This window comes from Leucoraja erinacea, chromosome 40 (genome assembly GCF_028641065.1).
Source record: "Leucoraja erinacea ecotype New England chromosome 40, Leri_hhj_1, whole genome shotgun sequence".
Taxonomy (NCBI): domain Eukaryota; kingdom Metazoa; phylum Chordata; class Chondrichthyes; order Rajiformes; family Rajidae; genus Leucoraja; species Leucoraja erinaceus.
This window is the reverse complement of record NC_073416.1, coordinates 1,169,301-1,192,658: the sequence shown is the minus strand read 5'-3', so window position 1 is coordinate 1,192,658 and position 23,358 is coordinate 1,169,301. Positions and strand designations below refer to the sequence as shown.

Below are 23,358 nucleotides of genomic sequence, written 5' to 3'. Positions count from 1 at the left end.
CAAGACCCGCTCCAGACACGTGACTGCCGGGAGCTCTCTCCGTCTGTCCACCCTCCACCAGGTATCGGACGTGCATTTATTTCGATATTGAAAACGAGACCTATCACCCGCAGAGGCAGTGAAGGCGCATGTCTGCTGCTGCCGCCTCTCTCACTTACCCCGGTCAACTCCACGCTATCCTTCTCTGTGGTTCAAGATAGACACGTGAGGCCATTTGGCCCATCGAGTCTAGGTGCATTTATTTCGAGATTAAACAAGACCAATCCGTCCAATCCCTGGTAGAAATTTTTGGCCCTCTAACTCTATCCTCCCCATATCCCAATCCCATTTACTCCTAACCTATCCTCCCCACCCCCCCCCCCCCCCCCCCCCCCCCCTGGGCCTGGGGTCATCTAGAGTGGCCATGAACCTACAGACCAGATCATGGTATTATTTGATCTGATTTGATAGGATGCAAAACAAAGCTTTTTGCTGTACCTCGGAGCACATGACAGTAATAAACCTCCCATGGACTGGACTCCACTGTCAGAGGTATGGGGCAACAGCACCGAAACACAGGCTTTAGCCCAACATGACCAATGTGCCAAAACCAAACCTGATAGACACAAAATGCTAGAGGAACTCAGCGGGACAGGCAGCATCTCTGGAGAGAAGGGATGGGTGACGTTTCGGGTCAAGACCCTTCTTCAGACGAGTCAGGGGAGAGGGAAACGAGAGATATCGACAAATGAATGAAAGATATGCATAAAAGTGACGAAGATGAAGGAAACGGGCCATTGTTAGCTGTTTGCTGGGTGAGAACGAGAAGCTGGTGTGAGTTGGTTTTTGGGAGGGGATGGAGAGTGAGAGAGAGGGAATGCTGGCGTTAGTCGGGGTTAGTAAAATCAATATTCATACCCCTGGGCTGTAAGTGAAATATAAGATGCTGTTCCTCCAACGTGTTTAGCCCCACTCTGACAATGGAGGAGGCCTAGGACAGAAAGGTCTGTGTGGGAATGGGAAGGAGAATTAAAGTGTTTGGCAACCGGGAGATCAGTCAGTCTGGATCAAACTAGTCCGGTCTGCCTGCTCCTAGCTCATCTGTCCTAATTGTATATTCCTTTACTACATCCTCTGGCAGCTCATCCCAGATATCCCACCAGATTCAGATTCAGATTCAGATTCAATTTTAATTGTCATTGTCAGTGTACAGTACAGAGACAACGAAATGCATTTAGCATCTCCCTTGAAGAGCGACATAGCAAACGATTTTATAAATAATAATAAGTGGGGGGGGGGGGGGGGGGGGGGGGGGGTGGTGATTGGCAGTCACCGAGGTACGTTGTTGAGTAGAGTGACAGCCGCCGGAAAGAAGCTGTTCCTCGACCTGCTGGTTCGGCAACGGAGAGACCTGTAGCGCCTCCCGGATGGTAGGAGGGTAAACAGTCCATGGTTGGGGTGAGAGCGGTCCTTGGCGATGCTGAGCGCCCTCCGCAGACAGCGCTTGCTTTGGACAGACTCAATGGAGGGGAGCGAGGAACCACAGATGAGAAGTCATTGCAGAACAGCTCTTTACATCCTTTCGAAGAGAACATACAGGACAAGATTCACAAGTTTGCTGATGATATAAAAGTGGGTGGTTTTGCAGATAGTGAAGATGGTTGTGAGAAATTGCATGGTTTTGTACGTGGGAGGTCGTGTCTCACAAATCTGATAGATTTATTTGAAGACGTGACCAAAAGGGTCGATGAGGGCAGAGCTGTAGATGTTGTATACATGGACTACAGTAACGTGTTCGACAAGGTCCTGCATGGTAGGCTGCTCTGGAAGGTTAGATCGCATGGGATCCAAGGAGAGATAGCTGAATTAGCTGAATCCCATTAAGAATGTGCTGTAGATTCCATTTCTTAAGAAAAGGATATAGAAACATAGAAACATAGAAATTAGGTGCAGGAGTAGGCCATTCGGCCCTTCGAGCCTGCACCGCCATTCAATATGATCATGGCTGATCATCCAACTCAGTAACCCGTACCTGCCTTCTCTCCATACCCCCTGATCCCCTTGGCCACAAGGGCCACATCTAACTCCCTCTTAAATATAGCCAATGAACTGGCCTCAACTACCCTCTGTGGCAGAGAGTTCCACAGATTCACCACTCTCTGTGTGAAAAACGTTCTTCTCATCTCGGTTTTAAAGGATTTCCCCCTTATCCTTAAGCTGTGCCCCCTTGTCCTGGACTTCCCCAACATCGTGAACAATCTTCCTGCATCTAGCCTGTCCAACCCCTTAAGAATTTTGTAAGTTTCTATAAGATCCCCTCTCAATCTCCTAAATTCTAGAGAGTATAAACCAAGTCTATCCAGTCTTTCTTCATAAGACAATCCTGACATCCCAGGAATCAGTCTGGTGAACCTTCTCTGCACTCCCTCTATGGCAATAATGTCCTTCCTCAGATTTGGAGACCATTTGGAGATATATTTTATAAATAGCCTAAGTATCCAAAATACAAACTAATCCCATTCAACTGTCTATCAATGCAAATCCCAACCCCCACCCCATCAGCTACGTCATCCCCCCTACAGTGCCGTGTAGTGTAGTGTCGTGCAATCTCCGCCCTGGGGCGCTGTGGTGTAGTGTAGTGCAGTGTAGTGCACCCTCCCGCCCCGGGGCGGCGCTGTGCTGTCACTCCCTCGCAATGTGAGCGCGCCGGAAGTCCTCGGTCCGTTTCCGGTGCGAGCAGGTTGGCTGCTGGAAGATGGCGGCGCGAGGCTTCCAGACAATGACGGCGGGCGCGGCGGCCATGGCGGCGGGACCCGGCTCCGGCTCCGGGCAGGTTCAGGCCTCGGCGAGGATGGCGTCCGGGCAGCAGCAGAGCATGTTCCGCTCCGCCATGCCGGGCCAGGGATACCCGGTACGTGGGAGCTGCCGGGCCTGGGGGGGGGGGGAGGGGTAACGGCGCGGGCACCTTCCCTCCCCCCCCTCCCCCCCCCCTCTCTTCCTCCTCCCTCCCCCCCCCTCTCTTCCTCTCTCCCCCCCCCCCCCCCCTCTTTCCCACTCTCTCTCTCCCTTCCTCCCCCTCTCCCCCTCTCCCCCCCCTCTCTCCCTCTCCCCCCCCTCCTCTCCCCCCCTCTCTTCCTCTCTCTCTCTCCCCCCCCCTCTCTCGCCCTCTCTCTCTCTCGCTTCCTCTCCCTCTCCCCCCCTCTCTTCCTCTCTCTCTCCGTCTCCATCTCTCACTCACTCTCCCCCCCCTCCCTCTCTCTCTCTCTCCCTCTCCCTCCCCCTCTCTTCCTCTCCCCCCCCCCCCCCCTCTCTTCTCCCCCCCCTCTCTCCCCTCCCCCCCTCTCTTCCTCTCCCCCCTCTCTTCCTCTCCCCCCCCTCTCTTCCTCTCACCCCCCCCCCCCCCCTCTCTTCCCCCCCCTCTCTTCCCCCCCCCTCTCTCTTCCCCCCCCCCCTCTCTTCCTCCCCCCCCCCTCTCTTCCTCTCCCCCCCCTCTTCCTCTCACTCCCCCCCCCTCTCCTCTCCCCCCCCCCCCCTCCCCCCCCTCTCCCCCCCCCCCCCCCTCCCCCCTCCCCCTTTCTGCCCCTCCCCCCTCCCCCCCCCCCCCCCTCTCCTCCCCCTCCCTCCCCCCCCCCTCTCCCTTCCCCCCTCCTCCCCGCCCCCCCCTCTTCCCCCCCCCCCCTCTCCTCCCTCCCCCCCCCCTCCCCCCTCTCCCCCCCCCTCTCTCCTCCCCCCCCCCCCCCTCTCTTCTTCCTCTCTCCCCCCTCTCTCCCCCCCCCTCTCTTTCTCCCCCCCCCCTCTCCTTCCTCCACCCCCCGCTTCCTCTCTCTCTCTCCCCCCCCCCCTCCCTGCCTCTCCACCCCCCTCCACTTCTCTTCCCCCCCCCCCAGGCCCTGCCCCTCCCCCACCCTTAGTCTGGAACCAATTACTCCACTGCTGCTCAACTGCTCAATTCACAAAGTCTGGAATAACCTATCCCTCCACGTTTGAAAAGCTCCTTCAAGCCTCCCCCAGAGCCAGATCTGCCATGTGCCCTGAACATAGAACATTACAGCACAGAAACAGGCTCTTCAGACCGCAATGTTTGTGCCAAGACCAGCTCTTATCCTCTGGCACATAATCCATATCCCTCTGAAGGTGGACACAAAAAGCTGCAGTAACTCAGCGGGTCAGGCAGGCAGCATTTCTGGAGAAAGGGAATGGGTGACATTTCAGGTCGAGACCCTTCTTCAAACTCCATATCCATAATCCCTCCATTCCCTGCCTGTCCAAAAGTCTCTTAAATGTCATTATTGATAAGCCTCCTCTGCATCTTTTCAGTCTCCACAACCTTCTTGCAATGCGAGCAGAACTGCAGGCAATTCTCCTAATGCGGCCTAAACTTGCATTATGATTTCCTGTCTCTTATCCTCAATGCCCCGGTGTATGAAAGCAGCATGCCATTTGCCTTCTTTATCTCTATCCACATGTTTAGTTTAGAGATACAGCGTGGAAAGAGGCCCTTAGGCCCGCCGAGTCCGCACCGACCAGTGATGACTGCACATTAGCACCATCCCATCCCACACAATTTACGTTCATACCAAGCCAATTAACCAACAAATCTGTACTTCAAATGGAGTGTGGGAGGAAACATTTTTTGCTAAGGGGTAAGCCATTTAGAACGGAGACGAGGAAACACTTTTTCTCACAGAGAGTGGTGAGTCTGTGGAATTCTCTGCCTCAGAGGGCGGTGGAGGCAGATTCTCTGGATGCTTTCAAGAGAGAGCCAGATAGGGCTCTTAAAAATAGCGGAGTCAGGGGATGTGGGGAGAAGGCAGGATAGGGGTACTGATTGGGGATGATCAGCCATGATCCCATTGAATGGCGGTGCTGGCTCGAAGGGCCGAATGGCCTACTCCTACACCTATTGTCTATTGAAACCGGCGATCTCAGAGAAAACCCACGGAGAGAACGTACAAACTCCGTACAGGCAGCACCCATAGTCGGGATTGAACCCGGGTCTCTGGAGCTGTGAGGCAGCGACTCTACCACTGCGCCACTTTGCCGCACATTGAAGTGCATGACATCCTTAGACAAAGTCCAATGTCCACAATGGGGTAGAGATGATTTGGACAGTACCCTAGTTCGTCATGCTGTTTCATTAGGTGGCAACTTTTCCATCATTCCCAGCTATCCACTTGCAAGTCCACTGGATGGGCAAAGGAGATTGCTGTCTGGAGTTTCTTGCCCATGTATTTTCAACTGAAAATATGGTATTGTGTATTCATAAAACCTTTGACTAACTCTATTGTTAACACCAATTTATAATGTAAGTGTAGGATGAAGTTGCGAGTCTTGGGCTTTCAATGGATGTTATTGTGTTGCCACAGGGAGTGATGGATCCCAAGATCACTCTGTACATCAATGCTATTAAGGGACATGTTATTCATTGCACACTTTCCCCTTGCATTTGACCTCCCAAAGTGCAACACCTTATACTTGTTCAGGTGAAACTCCATCTGCCATTTCTGTAGCTGATCTGTATCCCGACGTATACTTTGACAACCTTCCTCGCAGTCCAGCAATCTTGGTGTAATCTGCAAACTTACTGGCCAACCTGTCCACGTTTAAGTCATATGACAAACGGCAGAGGTCCCAGCACAGATCCCCGTGGAACTCCACTGGTCACAGACCTCCAGCCTGAATATTGTGGCTACCACCACAACCGCACTTCAATCAGTAAGCCAGTTCAGAATCCTTCCGACCAAGTCACTCTTAATCCTATGCATCATAATCTTCTGGATTGGCCTACTGTGAGGGACTTTATCAAATGCCGTACTAAAATCCATGTAGACAACATCCTCATGGATCACCGAGAAAATGGACTCGCGTTAGTAAGGCACTACCAGCCATGTACAAATTAAAGCAGTTGCTTCCTAATTAACCCATTCTCATGCAAATTTTGGTCTCCAAATCTGAGGAAAGACATTCTTGCCATAGAGGGAGTACAGAGAAGGTTCACCAGACTGATTCCTGGGATGTCAGGACTTTCATATGAAGAAAGACTGGATAGACTCGGCTTGTACTCGTTAGAATTTAGAAGATTGAGGGGGGATCTTATAGAAACTTACAAAATTCTTAAGGGGTTGGACAGGCTAGATGCAGGAAGATTGTTCCCGATGTTGGGGAAATCCAGGTCAAGGGGTCACAGTTTAAGGATAAGGATAAGTTTAGGACCTAGATGAGAAAAACATTTTTCACACAGAGGGTGGTGAATCTGTGGAACTCTTTGCCACAGAAGGTAGTTGAGGCTACAGTTCATTGGCTATATTTCAGAGGGAGTTAGATGTGGCCATTGTGGCTAAAGGGATCAGGGGGTATGGAGAGAAGGCAGGGACGGGGTACTGAGTTGGATGATCAGCCATGATCATATTGAGTGGCGGTGCAGGCTCAAAGGGCCGAATGGCCTCTACTCCTGCACCTATTTTCTATGTTTCTAAATAGGAGTATAAAACACGTTGGGAATTTTTTTAAATCCAAATTGCCACGGCCATTTTGTGGCCTCTTTTGGTCCCTCTAATTGCCTATTGAAGCTGTGGCCGACCTGAGTTGTGGTAGTGTTTGGCGGGTGAGGGGCAGTCTATGGGTAGAAACTCAGCGGGTGAGGCAGCATCTATGGAGCGAAGGAATAGGTGACGTTTCGGGTTTCGACCCGAAACGTCACCTATTCCTTCTCTCCATAGATGCTGCCTCGCCCGCTGAGTTTCTCCAGCATTTTTGTCTACCAGGGAATTCCTTTGCTTTGATTCAAAATGTTCTACCATTCTTTAGAAGTACAGTTTTGTACTGTCAATTGTGGCGTGAAAACACGTGTTTATTGTAGGAATTTTGATCGCACTGAATTTGTGGTTTGCAAGGAAAGTGTTTTTTATCAGTAAAGGGCCTGTCCCATTGTACGGGGTAATTCAAGAGCTCTCCCGAGTTTAAAAAAAAAATCAAACTCTTGAATGTACGTAGCGGGTACGTCAGAGCTCGTGGTGGCTCGTAGCGCTAACGGTAGGTACTCGGGAAGACTCGCTAATGGCAGGTAAGCACGGGAAGACTCGTGAAGATTTTTCAACGTGATGAAAAATGTCCACGAGAGCCCCGAGTACCGACGAGCGGCCATTACCATAATTCTCCGAATTCGGATCGGGGGAAACCTGGGAGAACTCTTGAATTAGCTTGTACAGTGGGACAGCCCCTTTAAGGTATCAAAGGTTATGGAGAAAAGGCAGGGGAATGGGGTTGAGAGGGAAAAATAGACCAGCCATAGGGTCATACAGCATTGAAACAAACCCTTCAGTCCCACCTGTCTGTGTTTGCCCACATATCCCCTTAAACTTGTTCTATCCATGTACCTAAATGTTTCTGAAACGTTGTGATAGACCCTGCCTCAAATACCTCCTCTGTCAGCTCGCTCCTGCCATCCTGTGTAAAAAAGGTTACTCCTCAGGTTTCTGTTAAATCTTTCCCCCCTCACCATAAATCAATCTCATCTGGTTCTTAATTCCCCTACTATGGGTAAAAGATTCTGTGCATCGACCTTCGATTTTTCCAGCATCTGCAGTTCTTTCTTAAACAAACTGATCTATTCCTCATGATCTTATACACCTCTATAAGATCACCCTTCATCCTCCTACGCTCCAAGGAATAAAGTCCTAGCCCATTCAACCTCTCCCTACAGCTCAGATGAACAGCCATGATCGAATGGCGGAGCTTACTTGATGGGCCGAATGGCCTCATTCTGCTCCTGTGACTTGTGGTTTTGTTTACTTTATAATGCTGGCTCCGCGAATGTTCAATCTTTCCCTGGGATCGACCAATGAAGTGGTTTTGGAGCTGGCTTGCTCATGCTCATTACATGAATATAACAGGCCGTGGGGCCCTCTTTCACTTTTAATGGATATGTTTCATGTGATTCACAGTCTTTTGCTGAAATAGGTGTTCTCTACATCACCTGGGATGCTTCCAGAACGACATAATTTCAGATGCACTTTCCTCCCAATTAAGTTTAAATTACGGTTACAAATCTTGTCTTGCAAGGGACTAAAGAATGTTGTTCACCTTTAAGAAAGAGGGGCAGCACAGTGGGGCACCTTCATAGAGTGATATAAAATCATGAGGGCCATAGATAAGGTGAATAACCTATCTTAGTCCCAGGATAGTGGAATTTAAAACTAGAGGCCATGGGTTTATGGTGAGAGGGGGTAGATTTAAACAGCACCGGAGGGGCAATGTTTTCACACAGATTGTGGTGGGTATGTGGAACGAGCTGCCAGTGGAAGTGGGTGAGGCGGGTACAATTACAACATTTAAAGGATACTTGGGCAGATGCGTGGATTGGAAGGGGTTTGGAGTGATATAGGCTGGGTGTAGGAAAGGGGACGAGCTAGATTAGGTGACCTGGTCAATGGGCGAGTTGCTCTGGAAGTCCTGGTTCCGTGTTTTATCGGTCTGACTATGAATCTAGTTCATTGCTGGGCAGAGAGTGTAAACTAAGGTTGTTTGATTAGAAATGAGGTCTCCAGTGCACGTTGGTCAAGGCTGGCGAGGGTTTGTTTAGTTTCAAGAGAGTCAATTTAATTGTCATTTGGACCCCTAGAGGTCCAAACGAAATGCCGTTTCTGCAGCCATACATTACACACAAATAGACCCCAGACACAACATAATTACAATTTTACATAAACATCCATCACATAGCTGTGATGGAAGGCCAAAAAAAACTTATCTCTCCACCGCACACTCCCCCCCCCCGATGTCAGAGTCAAAGTCAAAGCCCCCGGCTGGCGATGGCGATTGTCCCGAGGCCATTGAAGCCACGCCGGGTGGTGCGAGGTCGCACACCGGGTCTTGGTGTTGGAGCCCCCGGTGTGCGCTCGCAAAGTCCCGCGGCCATTCCAGCCGCGCGGGGCGGTGTAGTGAGGCCCCGCTCCAGGAGCTCTTCAACGGGGGAAGTCGCCGTTGCAGGAGCCCCGAAAAGCGGTCTCTTAGTTTCGCGATACAGCGCGGAAACAAGCCCTTCGGCCCACCGAGTCCGTGCCGGCCAGCGATCACCCCGTACACTAACACTGCCCTACACACTAGGGACAATTTACAGAAGCCTGATTAACTTGCAAACCTGCGCGTATTTGGAGTGCAGGAGGATACCGGAGCACCCGGGGGAAAAAAAACTCACATGGTCACCGGGGGAATGTACAAACTCTGTACAGACAGCATCCACCCCTGTGTAGGGCGTGGATGGGAAAGTGGTGTAACATAGACCTAGTGTAAACGGGTAATCGATGGGCAGCGTGGACACAATGGGCCGAAGGGCCTGTTTCCCTTTTGTAATTCTAAACTAAACAGATCCTTGATTGGGGGTAGACAAAAATGCTGGAGAAACTCAGCGGGTGCAGCAGCATCTATGGAGCGAAGGAAATAGGCAACGTTTCGGGACGAAACCCGGAAGGGTTTCGTCCCGAAACGTTGCCTATTTCCTTCAGGATTTCGTGTCTGAAGAAGGGTTTCGTCCCGAAACGTCGCCTATTTCCTTCGCTCCATAGATGCTGCTGCACCCGCTGAGTTTCTCCAGCATTTTTGTCTACCTTCGATTTTCCAGCATCTGCACAGTTCCTTCTTAAAGATCATTGATTGGGTTCTGCCTGACCCGCTGAGTTACTCCAGCACTTGGTGCCTTTGTCTGGTTTAGTGATGCTGGTTGGGCAAGAACTGTTGGCTGGGCACCAGGGTGGCAATGCCCACAGTTCTAACTGCGCCATTGGATACGTTTTCAGAGTGTAATTTTCACATGTCTGTTGTGCTGCTGCAAGTATGAATTTCATTGTTCTGTTTCGGGACATATAACAATAAAACACTCTTGACTCAGATCAAGAATGGTGACATGCTTAATGCCACATAGTTACTGTCTCTTCTGAAGGACCGCTCCTCTGACACTATAGAAACATAAAAACATAGAAAATAGGTGCAGGAGGAGGCCATTCGGCCCTTCGAGCCAGCACCACCATTCATTGTGATCATGGCTGATTGTCCCCAATCAATAACCCGTGCCTGCCTTCTCCCCATATCCCTTGACTCCACTAGCCCCTAGAGCTCTATCCAACTCTCCCTTAAATCCATCCAGTGACTTGGCCTCCACTGTGGCAGGGAATTCCACAAATTCACAACTCTCTGGGTGAAAAACGTCGCCTATTTCCTTCGCTCCATAGATGCTGCTGCACCCGCTGACTTTCTCCAGCATTTTGTGTGTGTGTCTTTGGTTTAAACCAGCATTTGCAGTGTCTCCCTGCACGCCACCTTTTGAGTTGTGCCTGGTAAAGATCCCAAATCCCCCTGATTTTTTTTCCCTCCCTGTCGCAAAGACATTATGTCAGCGCAGATTTCTGTAATTAGCCGTTTACACGGCATTTTATTTTGCTGATGTCCCTGCTGATGAAACACTTTTGAAATATCTTGCATTTCAGCACCTAAAACTTTGCCCTGCATTCATTGGATTTTAATTGCGCTATTTTCTGTTTTTATTGTTCTGACATTCAAGGCTTTTCCTGGACACCCTTCACTGCTGGCAAGTGTTTTGCTCAATGCAGGGAGGCCCCTTTCTCTTTTGAGTCTTGATGTTAATTAGCTGAGACCTGCAAGAGCTGTAGTATGAAGCTGAAAGGCGTGCATAAGAGCCGCAGTAATTGCTGCTACAAGGTCTTTCACTGATTCATTTCTTTGTGGTGTCTTTGCGAGCGCACACCAAAGAGCCTCGGACTGGACCGTATTGCCGCTCGTTCTGGCATATTGATTGCTTGTGGAGTTGGTGAATTCGATTTGCTGAATTCCTGTAAAGTTAGGGGGTGATTACAACTCCCTGATGATAAAATGTCGGATGCCCAAGAGCGACAGCGTCAGCTTGCTGGGCGAGATTGCAGTAAAGTAGAGCACAGCTCACAGACAAAGGGTGTGTGAAAGGGACGTGTGGCATGCAATCATCAACCAGGAGCAAACTCTTTGAATTTCTTGCTTCTGGCATGGTAAGAACTCTTTATTTCTTAACGTGGAGTGTCCTATTGTCAATTGAAATGCACCTTTTTGGGTTCAAGGGTCCGAGAGAGGAGGGGGCTGCATTTTTTTCCCCATTGCATTACCCAGCGACTGCAGAATCAGTTGCTGGAAAACTGATTTTTTTTTTTTTTTTTTTTTTTTTTTTTTTTACTGGCTATTGTTGAAATGTCTCTCCCTCCCCCTCCTCCCCGAAGCTACACACCTGGAGTTTTTTTAATATTTCTAGCAGTCGCCCACTTTACTTTGACAGTCAAAGGAGAAAGGAGCCAAATTGCTGGATGGGTAGTTTCATATTCCTGCTTCCAGGGCACAGTTCTGTTGAAAACTTTTCTGAAAATTGTCATTCTTTGCTCTCCCATTATTTCTGCACCCCCCCCTCTCCCTCCCACTTCCTCCCGCCCTCCACTCCAGTCGATTGGATTTTGGCTTGTCTGCATCCTGTTTCCTTATCTTTTCCAATCCAGGTGTTTGATTGCTCAGATGCAGTGCATTACACGGGTCAACTTGTCCTTTTTCTTCAGCTCGTACTTACTTGGTAGCTATGGTGTCTTGAGATTTAATATTGACCATTGCTTGTAGATTGAGCTTACTGCTATCTGATCATACTGTTTGTAGTTTTGCTTCCTGGTCCTTGACTTAATGACCTAATGAGAGGAATAGATCAGGTAGATGCACAGAGTCCCTTGCCCAGAGTTGGGGAATCGAGGACCAGAGGACATAGGTTTAAGGTGAAGGGGAAAAGATTTAACAGGAATCTGAGGGGTAACCTTTTCACACAAAAGGTGGTGGGTGTATGGAACGAGCTGCCAGAGGAGGTAGTTGAGGCTGGGACTACCCCAACATTTAAGAAATAGTTAGACAGGTACATGGATAGGACTGGTTTAGAGGGATATGGACCAAACGCAGGCAGGTGGGACGAGTGTAGCTGGGACATGTTGGCCGGTGTGGGCAAGTTGGGGTGAAGGGCCTGTTTCCACGCTGTATCACCCTGCGATTCTATGATCTCTCTGGGTAGAATGTAATATATTTGTCAAAGTATTACATGGCTGTTTTTGATGAAAGCTGCTCTTAGAATGTCAGCACTTTGTGGCATTTTCTCCTTAAAACAAAGCTGTTTTCTATGTTTAAGAAGGAACCCCAGATGCTGGAAAATCGAAGGTAGACAAAAATGCTGGAGAAACTCAGCGGGTGAGGCAGCATCTATGGAGCGAAGGAACAAGGCGATGTTTCGGGTCGAGACCCTTCTTCAGACTCCCACCCTCACATCAGTCTGAAGAAGGGTTTTGACCTGAAACGTCGCCTTTTTCCTTCGCTCCATAGATGCTGCCGCAACGCGCTGAGTTTCTCCAGCATTTTTGTCCACCTTCTATTGTGCTTTGGGTGTTTGCTGATATTTTTGCTGCTCCGAGCAAGGACAAACGCGATTTATGTTTTTTACACGTTGCATTTTGGTGTTCCCTCTGACCAGCGCCAGGGGATGCCTCCCAGCAGCCGCATGCCCCCTCAAGCGGCTTCTATGGGTCCGCCGGGTCCTTCGTACGCTGGGAGTCCGTCAGTGCGACCTGGCATGCCTCAGTCGATGATGGACCAGTCTCGTAAAAGACCAGCACCGCAGCAGATTCAACAGGTGCAGCAGCAGGCGGCCCAGAACCGCAATCACAAGTACGTCCCACACATCAACTCTCTTCTTATTCATGAGTGATAGGAGCAGAATTAGGCCATTCGCCCCATCAAGGCGCTGTGAGGCAGCAGCTGCACCACCGTGCCACAGCTTACGATCCTTCCTGCCGTATAACCCTTTCAAAGTTTTAGCGCCAAAGTTAGTCGTTTGGGTCATGCTGATAAGTTTGTGCTTTGTCTTTATTATGTTTGCCATCGATTAACGTGGAAAAACCTGCAGAGAAATGACACAGGTGGCTTAGTGGTGAACACACCATAGTGTGCAGACTATGTATCCTGGCATTGATGTAACTTACCTGCTTTTCATGGCTCCCATGCTGAGGTGTAATTAGTGTATGGAGGCTGCAGCGAATCGTCTGATCAGCAGAGAAGGTTATTGGCTGCAACCTTCCCTCCATTGACGAACTGTACACTGCAAGGGCCAGGAAGCGAGCGGGCAAGATCATCTCTGACCCCTCTCACCCTGGCCACAAACTCTTTGAATCACTTCCCTCTGGAAGGCGACTCCGGACTGTCAAAGCTGCCACAGCCAGACATAAAGACAGCTTTTATCCACGAGTAGTTGCTCTACTCAACAGCCAAAAATCTGTAGCCTCCCTTTGATCTGGTATTTTGTTGGTTCACATGCTTGATCAATGGTGTTTTATCATTGTTTAAGAAGGAACTGCAGATGCTGGAGAATCGAAGGTTACACAAAAAAGCTGGGGAAACTCAGCGGGTGCAGCAGCATCTATGGAGCGAAGGAAATAGGCAACGTTTCGGGCCGAAACCCTTCTTCAGACTGAAGAAGGGTTTCGGCCCGAAACGTTGCCTATTTCCTTCGCTCCATAGATGCTGCTGCACCCGCTGAGTTTCTCCAGCCGGTGTTTTATCATTAATGTTTTATTATTATTATTAATGTTTAGTGTTTTCTGAGTCATTCGTAACTGTAACTGTATGTCAAGAGTAGAGTCAAGAGTATATTTAATTGTCATGTTGTTACTTGTGGGCGGAGCACCAAGGCAAATTCCTTGTATGTGAATACTTGGCCAATAAACGTACTTACTTAGTGAGTACTGTGCGGAAGATTGCCCCTTGCCATGAGCTAAGTTTGTTGCTTACAGCCACGAGACTAGCTTGGGCACAATGTTTTGGACCGATACTGCCACTTCAGTGGCGATTTATTGAAGTGCAAATGTGGGCATGCATATCACATTAACAGCTAGGTTTGCCATTCTTGCAATATCTTCACATCAACAAATAGGCTATCGATGTTGACACTTTTCCATACAGAGAGTCATACAGCGTGAAATCAGGCCCAACTCGCCCACGCCGACCAACATGCCCCATCTTTTTGTGCTATCTCTCAATGTATATCCTATCCACATACCTGTCTAAACGTTTCTTAAACATTGTGATAGTACCTGCCACACTACCTCCCCTGGCAGCTCGTTCCATATACCCACCGCCCTTTTGTAAAATAAATAAATAAAAAAATCCCCTCTCGGGTTCCTATTAAATCCTTCCCCTCCCTTCACCTCAAACCTATGTCCTGGTTCTTGATCTCCTTACTCTGGGTAAAAGACTGTGCATTTACCCCAACTATCCCTCTCGTGATCGTGCACTGCTGTAAGATCGCCCATCATCCTCCTGCTCAACTTCTCCCTGTAGCTCAGGCCCCGGCCCGGCAACATCCTTGTAAATCTTCCCTGTGCCCGTTCCAGCTTCACAACATCCTTCCTGTAACGGCGATCAAAACTGAACACAATATGTAGCCACTTGGACAAGGGACTGGATGTATTTGTTGCACCTTACTTACCCCAGCTGTGGGGGGAAGGTGGTTGAGGGCAGTGAGTGGGAAATTTCGGACTGGAGTTTTAGGCAATGAACAGCGTAAAGAACAGGGAAGATGTGAAGAGGTTCACTTTGACCTGACATTTGATCAGCTTTATGTTTTCCTTCAATTGATGTTTTAATGTCTATTCGTGCCAGATAAATGATTCTAATCTCCCTTGCATCAGTCTGAGTATTAAAAGGGCTCCATTTTGGAAGATGGGTTGCCAGGGTAACATATTTATTCTTCCATTTGAACAGTGCGAAGAAGAAGAAAATGGCAGATAAAATTCTACCTCAGAGGGTGAGTTTTAAATCTTGTTCATTTGTTTTTTTGCATTGCAACCTTTTCTCTGTCGTAATATAGATCCTTTTGGCGGCTCAGTTGGTATAAGTACAATGGGCTAGAAAGAGAATCCTTTCCTGGAGTAGTTGCATCTAGTTGCAAGAGTGCCAACCATTTCAACGCCCCTTCCCATTCCCACACTGACCCTTCTGTTCTGGGCCGCCTCCATTGCCACACGCACTTTGGAGGAACATCCACTCAAATTTTGCTTGGCTAGTTTACAATCCAGCGGTATGGACATTGAATTCTCTAATTTTATGTAACTGCGATTTACACTCTCCCCCCTCCCATCTCCCTCCTTCCTCCACCCTAGTCGTTGTACCTGTTCCACAGCTCCCCACATCAAAGATCCTATAGGGGAGCAAGATACACCACTCCTGCTAAATGCAATGGGCTGACATGTAGTACGCAACGGAGCGGAACGTGGGACTTTTTTTCATCCATTTCCGTAACCCGACCCGACCCGCAGTGCAATCAACGTTGCGGGGGAACAGTTTGTGTTGATGAATTAAAATTCTGAAAATGAGGAGAAGATTTTTACCAAATAATTTTTATTTTTACGAGGATGTTTCCGTAGCCGGCTTCCGTCTCTGCGCTAGTATCCTACGGGATCTTTGGTGCGGAGATGGAAGCCGGTTACGGAATTGGGGCTGAAAATTACCCATGACTGTACTACGTCTTTTTCGTCGAGTGGACTATCTTGCTCGCTGTAGGATCTTTGGTTTTACCAGTTCCGCAGCTCCCCACATTGTTTCTCTTGAGATCACGCCTTCTCCAGCCAACAGTGGGCCTACCAGGCGCCGTCCTGCCTGTTGTCATTTGTTGCCGGCCCGCATTGCTCCTGATCTTTTCTCGCCCCTAACTCTTCACACGCTTACCATACTTTCCGTCTGAAGAAGGGTCCCGTCCCGAAACGTCGCCCGTCCTTTCTCTCTCGACATTCTGCCTAGCCCGCCGAGCTACTTCACTTTGTTACAAACAAGGAAGTTGTATTCGACCATCTCAAATGCCGGGGATAGGTGGCAAAGGCCAATGTGTGCCGGAATTATGGACAATGCCACTTGTACCTTTGAGAAGGGGATAGACTTAGGTTTGCCAGTTCATATGTAATCCTTGTTGCCGTAGATTCGGGAGCTTGTGCCAGAGTCCCAAGCCTATATGGACTTGCTGGCATTTGAGAGGAAGTTGGACCAGACTATAATGAGGAAACGCCTGGACATCCAAGAAGCATTGAAAAGACCAATAAAGGTAAAACACTTTGTCGTCTCAACTATTTGCAGAGAGTATATTTTAGTTTACCAAAATCGATTTTTTTTTTTTTTTTTTTTTTTTTTTTTTTTAAAGCATTCTAGTTCCAATATTTGCTTTAGAGATACAGCGTGGAGACACGCTTTTGGCTGACGAATCGAACATCGTTCACACTAGTTCCACGTTGTCCCACCTTCACATCAAAACCGCACATCTTCGTGATGTGGGAGGAAACCGGAGCATCCGGAGAAAGCCCACGCAGTCACAGGGAGAACGTGCAAACTCCACACCGACAGCACCCGTAGTCAGGATCTAACCTGGGTCCCTGGTGCTGTGAGGCAGCAACTCTACCGCTGTGCCGCTCTAAGCCAATTGTCAAAAACTAATATTGAATAGCTTCTAAAAATGTTTTGACTTTATTATGAAACAAAACACATTGTGCACAGGCAATAGGAACATCTATTGCAACAGCCTCCATACCTTATACAACTCATTTGAATATCATTGTCTTTTGTGTGCCCCTTTAGATTTTATACTTCTGGTTTCTCCTTTCCCCCAAACATATGCCAGTGGTAGGTTATCATTATGTAGGGAGGCACAGTGGTGCATCTTGTAGATCTACTGCCTCACAGCACCAGAGACCCCGGTTCTATCCTGACTTCGGATGTGATCCCGACCTCGGGTGCTGCATTTGTAGAGTTTGCACATTCTCCCTGTGACCGCATGGGTTTTCTCCGGGTGCTCCGAAGGTTGTGCAGATTTGCAGGTTAATTGGCTTCTGTAAGTTGTCCCTATTGTGCCAGAGCGGATGAGAAAGTGGGATAACATTGAACTAGTGTGATCGATTGACTCAGCGGGCCGAAGGGCCTCTTTCCAAGCTATATCTCTAAGCTAAAGTATGTGAACTTCACGTGCTATAAATAGGACGCATTATAATATTACTTAGAACTGGGCTATACCAATGTTTCCTTCAAGACTGATCTTTGTAGGGAATTGAAGCTCATTCTTGGCTGCGTTTATCAACCTTCGCCACGTATCTGGGTGCAATTTCATTTGCAAATCAATCTGCTTGTGATATCTGGTGCTACATTTGTGCCCTCTAGGTTAATGTAGCAGCGGTTAATCCACTTTAACAGTGTGTGTAGCCAAGCATATTAATACATTTTTCTCGTCATTGTTTTGGCAGCCAAGGCAGGTAATTAATAAATGGCTCTCCTTCACGGAGCCAAAAGACTGCGGTGTCATTTGACGCAGACATAGTGACAGTTGGAATAAGCACCACTTTCCAAATACTATTTAAGAGATCACAGCGTGGTCTGAATTATGCAGTGATTCCCACTAACTCATGAAAGGATGTGTGGCCTGTGTGCTACTGCACCATGTACTCAACTAAGATCCAAGTTGGAAATCTGAGCTCCTTGCATTTATATTTAAAAAAACGAAAATTGTGGCTGCAAAGATAATGATGTTTTGCTCGGAGGAATTGTTGAGACTTAGTTTAGTTTTTAATTTAGAGATACAGCATGAAAACAGGTCCTTCTGCTCACCGAGATATAGATGATTCACACTCGAGGGGCTTTGAAACGCTTACTTCATTGTCAGTTCACTGACCTCTATTCAAATGGACTTATCTGCCTTGAGGCCAGGGTCATTTAGATGTGGAATGAGAATAAGATTCTATTATTTAGTCAGGACCAGTCTGAAGAAGGGTCTCAACCCGAAACTTCACCCATTCCTTCTCTCCAGAGATGCTGCCTGTCCTGCTGAGTTACTCCAGCATTTTGTATCTATATCTTCGGTTTAAACCAACATCTGCAGTTCCCTCTTACACATTTAGTTTAAATGTGACTTTTCCAACACTCTCCTTCCCATTAACTGCACTCATATGCTTCCACATATAACATTTAATTTAACATTTGAGGTAGGTACTTTCATAACGTTTAAGAAACATTTGGACAGGTACATGGATAGGACAGGTTTAGAGTGACATGGATAGGACAGGTTTAGAGTGATAAGGGCCAAACGCAGGCAGGTGGGACTAGTGTAGATGGGACATGTTGGCCGGCTTGGGCAAGTTGGGCAAGGGCCCTGTTGTATGACTCCATTTAATAGTTAATAAATCTATTCATTATTACTATAGTATGTGTTACTATAGTTTTCACGTTTTGATGTTTTTCACCAGAATTGTTGACACTTTACATAGTATCTAATTGCAAAGTTTCAATTTGAGTTTTCTGCTTCAAGCAACCTTTTGCCTCGGGCAGTCCCCCTGTGTAAAATCGTGGCATACCTTTACATCAAACTCAAACTCCCTATTGTTTTTGCAGCAAAAGAGAAAGCTTCGTATATTTATCTCAAATACTTTCAACCCTGCAAAGCCGGACGCAGAAGATGGTGAAGGAACGGTGGCTTCCTGGGAGCTTCGGGTGGAAGGAAGACTGCTGGAGGATGTGAGATTTGTCTTTCTCTTTCTGCTGCCCTCCAATTCCAACAGTTGGGATCTAACGCTCCGTCTCATGTCATTTCTATGATAATTCTTAAGGGGTTGGACAGGCTAGATGCAGGAAGATTGTTCCCGATGTTAGGGAAGTCCAGGACAAGGGGTCACAGCTTAAGGATAAAGGGGAAATCCTTTAAAACCGAGATGAGAAGAACATTTTTCACACAGAGAGTGGTGAATCTCTGGAACTCTGTGCCACAGAGGGTAGTTGAGGCCAGTTCATTGGCTATATTTAAGAGGGAGTTAGATGTGGCCCTTGTGGCTAAGGGGATCAGGGGGTATGGAGAGAAGGCAGGTACGGGATACTGAGTTGGATGATCAGCCATGATCATATTGAATGGCGAATGGTGCAGGCTCGAAGGGCTGAATGGCCTACTCCTGCACCTAATTTCTATGTTTCTATGTTTCTAATACGTGGGTTAAAATTGCATTGTTCCCTGGAGTGGGGGCGTGAGGGGGGCATATGCTTGCTTTTCTGCTGCCTCATATCGCAGCGCTCTTTGGAAGGAATAGAATACTTTATTGTCACAGTGGAGTAGACATAGAAACATGGAAAATCGGTGCAGGAGGAGGCCATTCGGCCCTTCGAGCCAGCACCGCCATTCATTGCGATCATGGCTGATCATCCCCAATCAATAGCCCGTGCCTGCCTTCTCCCCATATCCTTTGATTCCACTAGCCCCTAGAGCTCTATCTAACTAAGGGTCTCGGTCCAAAACGTCACCTATTTCCTTCACCCCATAGATGCTGCCTCACCTGCTGAGTTTCTCCAGCACTTTTGTCCACCTTCTATTGTGCTTTGGCTGTTTGCTGATATTTTTGCTGCTCCGAGCAAGGACTTTATAGTTGTCGTCCGTTCCCCGTCCCCCCCCCCCCCCCCCCCCCCCCCCCCCCATCGCCTATTGTTCTTCCCCTCTCCCCCCATGGCGGTTGCCTTCCTTAGCAACAGTTTAATTCAAAAAGCCAACCAGGCTCTGGTCACAAGCGTTATCAGAAATACACTTGGCTGCACTATCAGCATGGTGGGTTGGTGTTGTGCTCCAGGGATAATGCTGGTGGGGCAAAGTGGCAATTAAAGGGAAAATATATTCCTGATTTTTAAGGGTTAAAATGTTAGAATCATACAGCCCTTCGGCCCAACCTGCCCATGCCGACCAATATGCCCTATCTACTACACTGGTCCCACCTGCCGGTGTTTGATCCATATCCCTCCACACCTTTCCTATCCATGTACCCATCCAAATACCTTTTAAATGCTGTTATTGGACCTGCCTCAACGGCCTCCTCTGGCAGCTCATTCCATATGCGTGAAACCCTCTTTGTGAAAAAAGTGACCCTTCAGGTTCCTATTAAATCTTGTGTTTAAGAGGGAACTGCAGATGCTGGAGAATCGAAGGTTACACAAAAAAGCTGGAGAAACTCAGCGGGTGCAGCAGCATTTATGGAGCGAAGGAAATAGGCGACGTTTCGGGCCGAAACCCTTCGTCAGACCCGAAATCCTGAAGGAAATAGGCAACGTTTCGGGCCGAAACCCTTCCGGGTTTCGGCCCGAAACGTTACCTATTTCCTTCGCTCCATAGATGCTGCTGCACCCACTGAGTTTCTCCAGCTTTTTTGTGTAACCTCCTATTAAATCTTTCCTCTCTCACCTTAAACCTGGTTCTTGGTTCCCATACTCTGGGCAAAAGACTGTGCATTTACCTGATCTATAAGAGCACCGCACATTATAGCACCTCTATAAGAGCACCGCACATCCTCCTGAGCTCCGAGGAATGAAATCCTCGCCTGCTCAACCTCCCTCTGTAGTTCAGGCCCTCGAGTCCTGGCTACATATAGGTTATCCCATCCCCTCGTGCATCCCTCTTGCTGGTTGCTTGCCTTGCTGCTCAGCCACAAAAGAGGATGCTGATGTGACAAGCCACCAGCGAACAGTTGGTGGGTAGGTGGTGGGATCACTGCAAAGTGATGAACTGCAAGGTAGTTTGTATCTTCAATGTTGCTCGCTCATCTGCAACTCTGTATTAAACTTATGACATTTCTTTGTGCCCGTGCAGTCAGCTGTGTCAAAGTATGATGCCACCAAACAGAAACGGAAGTTTTCTTCTTTCTTCAAATCCCTGGTGATTGAGCTGGATAAAGATCTTTATGGACCTGACAATCATCTGGTTGAGGTAAGCAGACTGGAGTCATGTACGGAACTCCCAGTGAATCGGTTCCCTGTCTTTTGCCTTTTTTGTTTTGGGTGTATAGCCACCTCGTGTTTTATGCGCGAGTGATTTATGCGTTTTGGGAACAATGCGCTTGTTTTAATGCCAAAGCCTAATTAACGCGCTCGTATTTTTGAAATAACGCTCTTGCATGCGATGCCCGTCAAGGTACTGTACATGTTTAATGTTGCCGCTTTTGAGATGCGCCCTGCTTTTCAAGAATGTAACACGGTCTCCATTTCTTGCCTGTTCATGGCCCTATCTAAATGCCTGTTAAATGTGAAGTTAGAGGTGGCTGAACCAAAACATTGGCGACATGTTAGTGGCCGCCTCTGAGACCTCTTCAGTGTAGGATGTAGAACATACTACAGCACTAGAACAGGCCCACAATGGCAATTTTAACTAACCTCATTTGCCTGCACATGGTTATATCTCTCCGTTTCTTGCCTGTTCATGTCCCTGTCTAAAGGCCTCTTAAATGTCACCGTGTATCTGCTTCCAACACTTCTTCCAGCAGCATGTTCCAGGCGGCTGCCACTCCATATCCGTCTCACCTTAAATGCCCTGGTCGGTGCTAAGAATGTCAATTTCCGCCGTAAAAATGTCCACTGACTTGGCCTCTTTAGCTGTCTGTGGCACCGACTGAAACAAAATAAATGGACAGCAACTGGAGAAAGTTTCTGTGTACAAACCCCTACTGAGTACACGCCTTAGGAGTACAAGCAGTCACGGTGGCGCAGCGGTAGAGTTGCTGCCTTACAGCGAATGCAGCACCAGAGACCCGGGTTCCATCCCGATTACGGGTGCTGTCTGTACCGAAGTTGTACGTTCTCCCCGTCACCTGCGTGAGTTTTCTCCGAGCTTTTCGGTTCCCTCCCACGCTCCAAAGACGTGCGGGTTTGTAGATCAATTGGCTTGGTAAATGTAAAAAATGCCCCTCGTGGGTGTAGGATAATATTAATGTGCGGGGATCGCTGGTCGACGTGGACCCGGTGGGCCGAAGGGCCTGTTTCTGTGCTGTTTCTCTAAACTAGACTAAACGTACCATAACTAATGGGTATGATTTGATTCAGAAGTCAACCTGGCTTGCCAGAGTACAAGTGGGACTAAACACTGACACAAAAGACCTTGAAACATCATAAACTAATTGGGTTCAAACACTCGAGAAACTGTGATGGTCCAGCACACACTTGATTAAAGCAGGGCATGCACTCAAGCATTTGCAAGGGCTGTGAATGAGAGCATGGCGACATGCAGCTGAGGTCTGTATAATTCTACTGACGACAAATGAACCTGTTGCTCCAGACTACAAAATAATAACGACTCCATTAACTCCATTTAGTGGCATCGGACAGCCACAACCCAAGAGACTGATGGCTTCCAAGTGAAAAGACCAGGAGATGTGAATGTGCGTTGCACAGTCTTGTTGATGCTGGATTACCAGGTAAGAAAAATGCGTTGAGTTAAAGGCCACCTTTTATCGTGTGTAGGAAGGAACTGCAGATGCTGGTTTAAGTCGAAGACAGACGCAAAAAACTGGAGTAACTCCGCGGGGACAGGCAGCATCTCTGGAGAGAAGGAACGGGTGACATTCGGGGTGAGACCCTTCTTCTGAGTTACTCTAGCCTTTCATCACTCCCTTTTATCATTACAGGCATAAACCCCCTCGGGTAGATTGCCTTAAATTTCCGAAGTATCAAGAGGTGGTAAAAGATATAAATTGCTGTGTTTAACATGATTTATTTATGTTTGTGTAGCCAGTGGCTCAGTTAGTTAAAAGGGTTAAGCAGGCTAAGTTGTATGGGGTCTAAATTTGACCTCTGATCTGTGCATCGCCGGAGGCTCATTTAAAGAAAATAAGATAGCCATGGAGTCATCTAGCGTGGAAACAGGCCCTTCGGCCTCACTTGCGCACACCATCCAACATGCCCCATCTACACGACAGATGGCGCAATGGGCTAAGTGTTCGGCTGGCGACCAGAAGGTAGCCGGTTCGAATCCCGCTTGGAGTGCATACTGTCGTTGTGTCCTTGGGGCAAGACACTTCACCCACCTTTGCCTGTGTGTAAATGTAATGTAATTATGTGAAGCACTTTGGGGTCAATGCAAGTTGACTAAAAATGTGCTATATAAATAAGATTATTATAACCATATAATAACCATATAACAATTACAGCACGGAAACAGGCCATCTCGGCCCTACAAGTCCATGCCGAACAAATTTTTTTCCCCTTAGTCCCACCTGCCTGCACTCGTACCATAACCCTCCATTCCCTTCTCATCCATATGTCTATCCAATTTATTTTTAAATGATACCAATGAACCTGCCTCCACCACTTCCACTGGGAGCTCATTCCACACCGCCACCACTCTCTGTGTAAAGAAGTTCCCCCTCATATTACCCCAAAACTTCTGTCCCTTAATTCTGAAGTCATGTCCTCTTGTTTGAATCTTCCCTATTCTCAAAGGGAAAAGCTTGTCCACATCAACTCTGTCTATCCCTCTCATCATTTTAAAGACCT

General features: G+C 48.0%; 1 protein-coding gene across 3 annotated transcripts in view; it reads left to right on the top strand.

Annotated features, from left to right (window-relative positions):
- The first annotated feature begins 2,672 nt into the window (after positions 1-2,672).
- Positions 2,673-23,358, top strand: part of smarcd1 (SWI/SNF related, matrix associated, actin dependent regulator of chromatin, subfamily d, member 1) — a 53,751-nt gene continuing 33,065 nt past the window's right edge. For all 3 annotated transcript variants that reach the window (XR_008726378.1, XR_008726377.1, XM_055664471.1), the window contains exons 1-7: positions 2,673-2,890; positions 12,512-12,705; positions 14,797-14,839; positions 16,007-16,129; positions 18,457-18,579; positions 20,684-20,800; positions 22,179-22,280. Coding sequence is in view for 1 of the 3 variants with exons in the window: in XM_055664471.1 (XP_055520446.1) it covers positions 2,735-2,890; positions 12,512-12,705; positions 14,797-14,839; positions 16,007-16,129; positions 18,457-18,579; positions 20,684-20,800; positions 22,179-22,280 (858 nt within the window). In the remaining 2 variants the exon portion in view is untranslated. The remainder of the gene's footprint in view (positions 2,891-12,511; positions 12,706-14,796; positions 14,840-16,006; positions 16,130-18,456; positions 18,580-20,683; positions 20,801-22,178; positions 22,281-23,358) is intronic.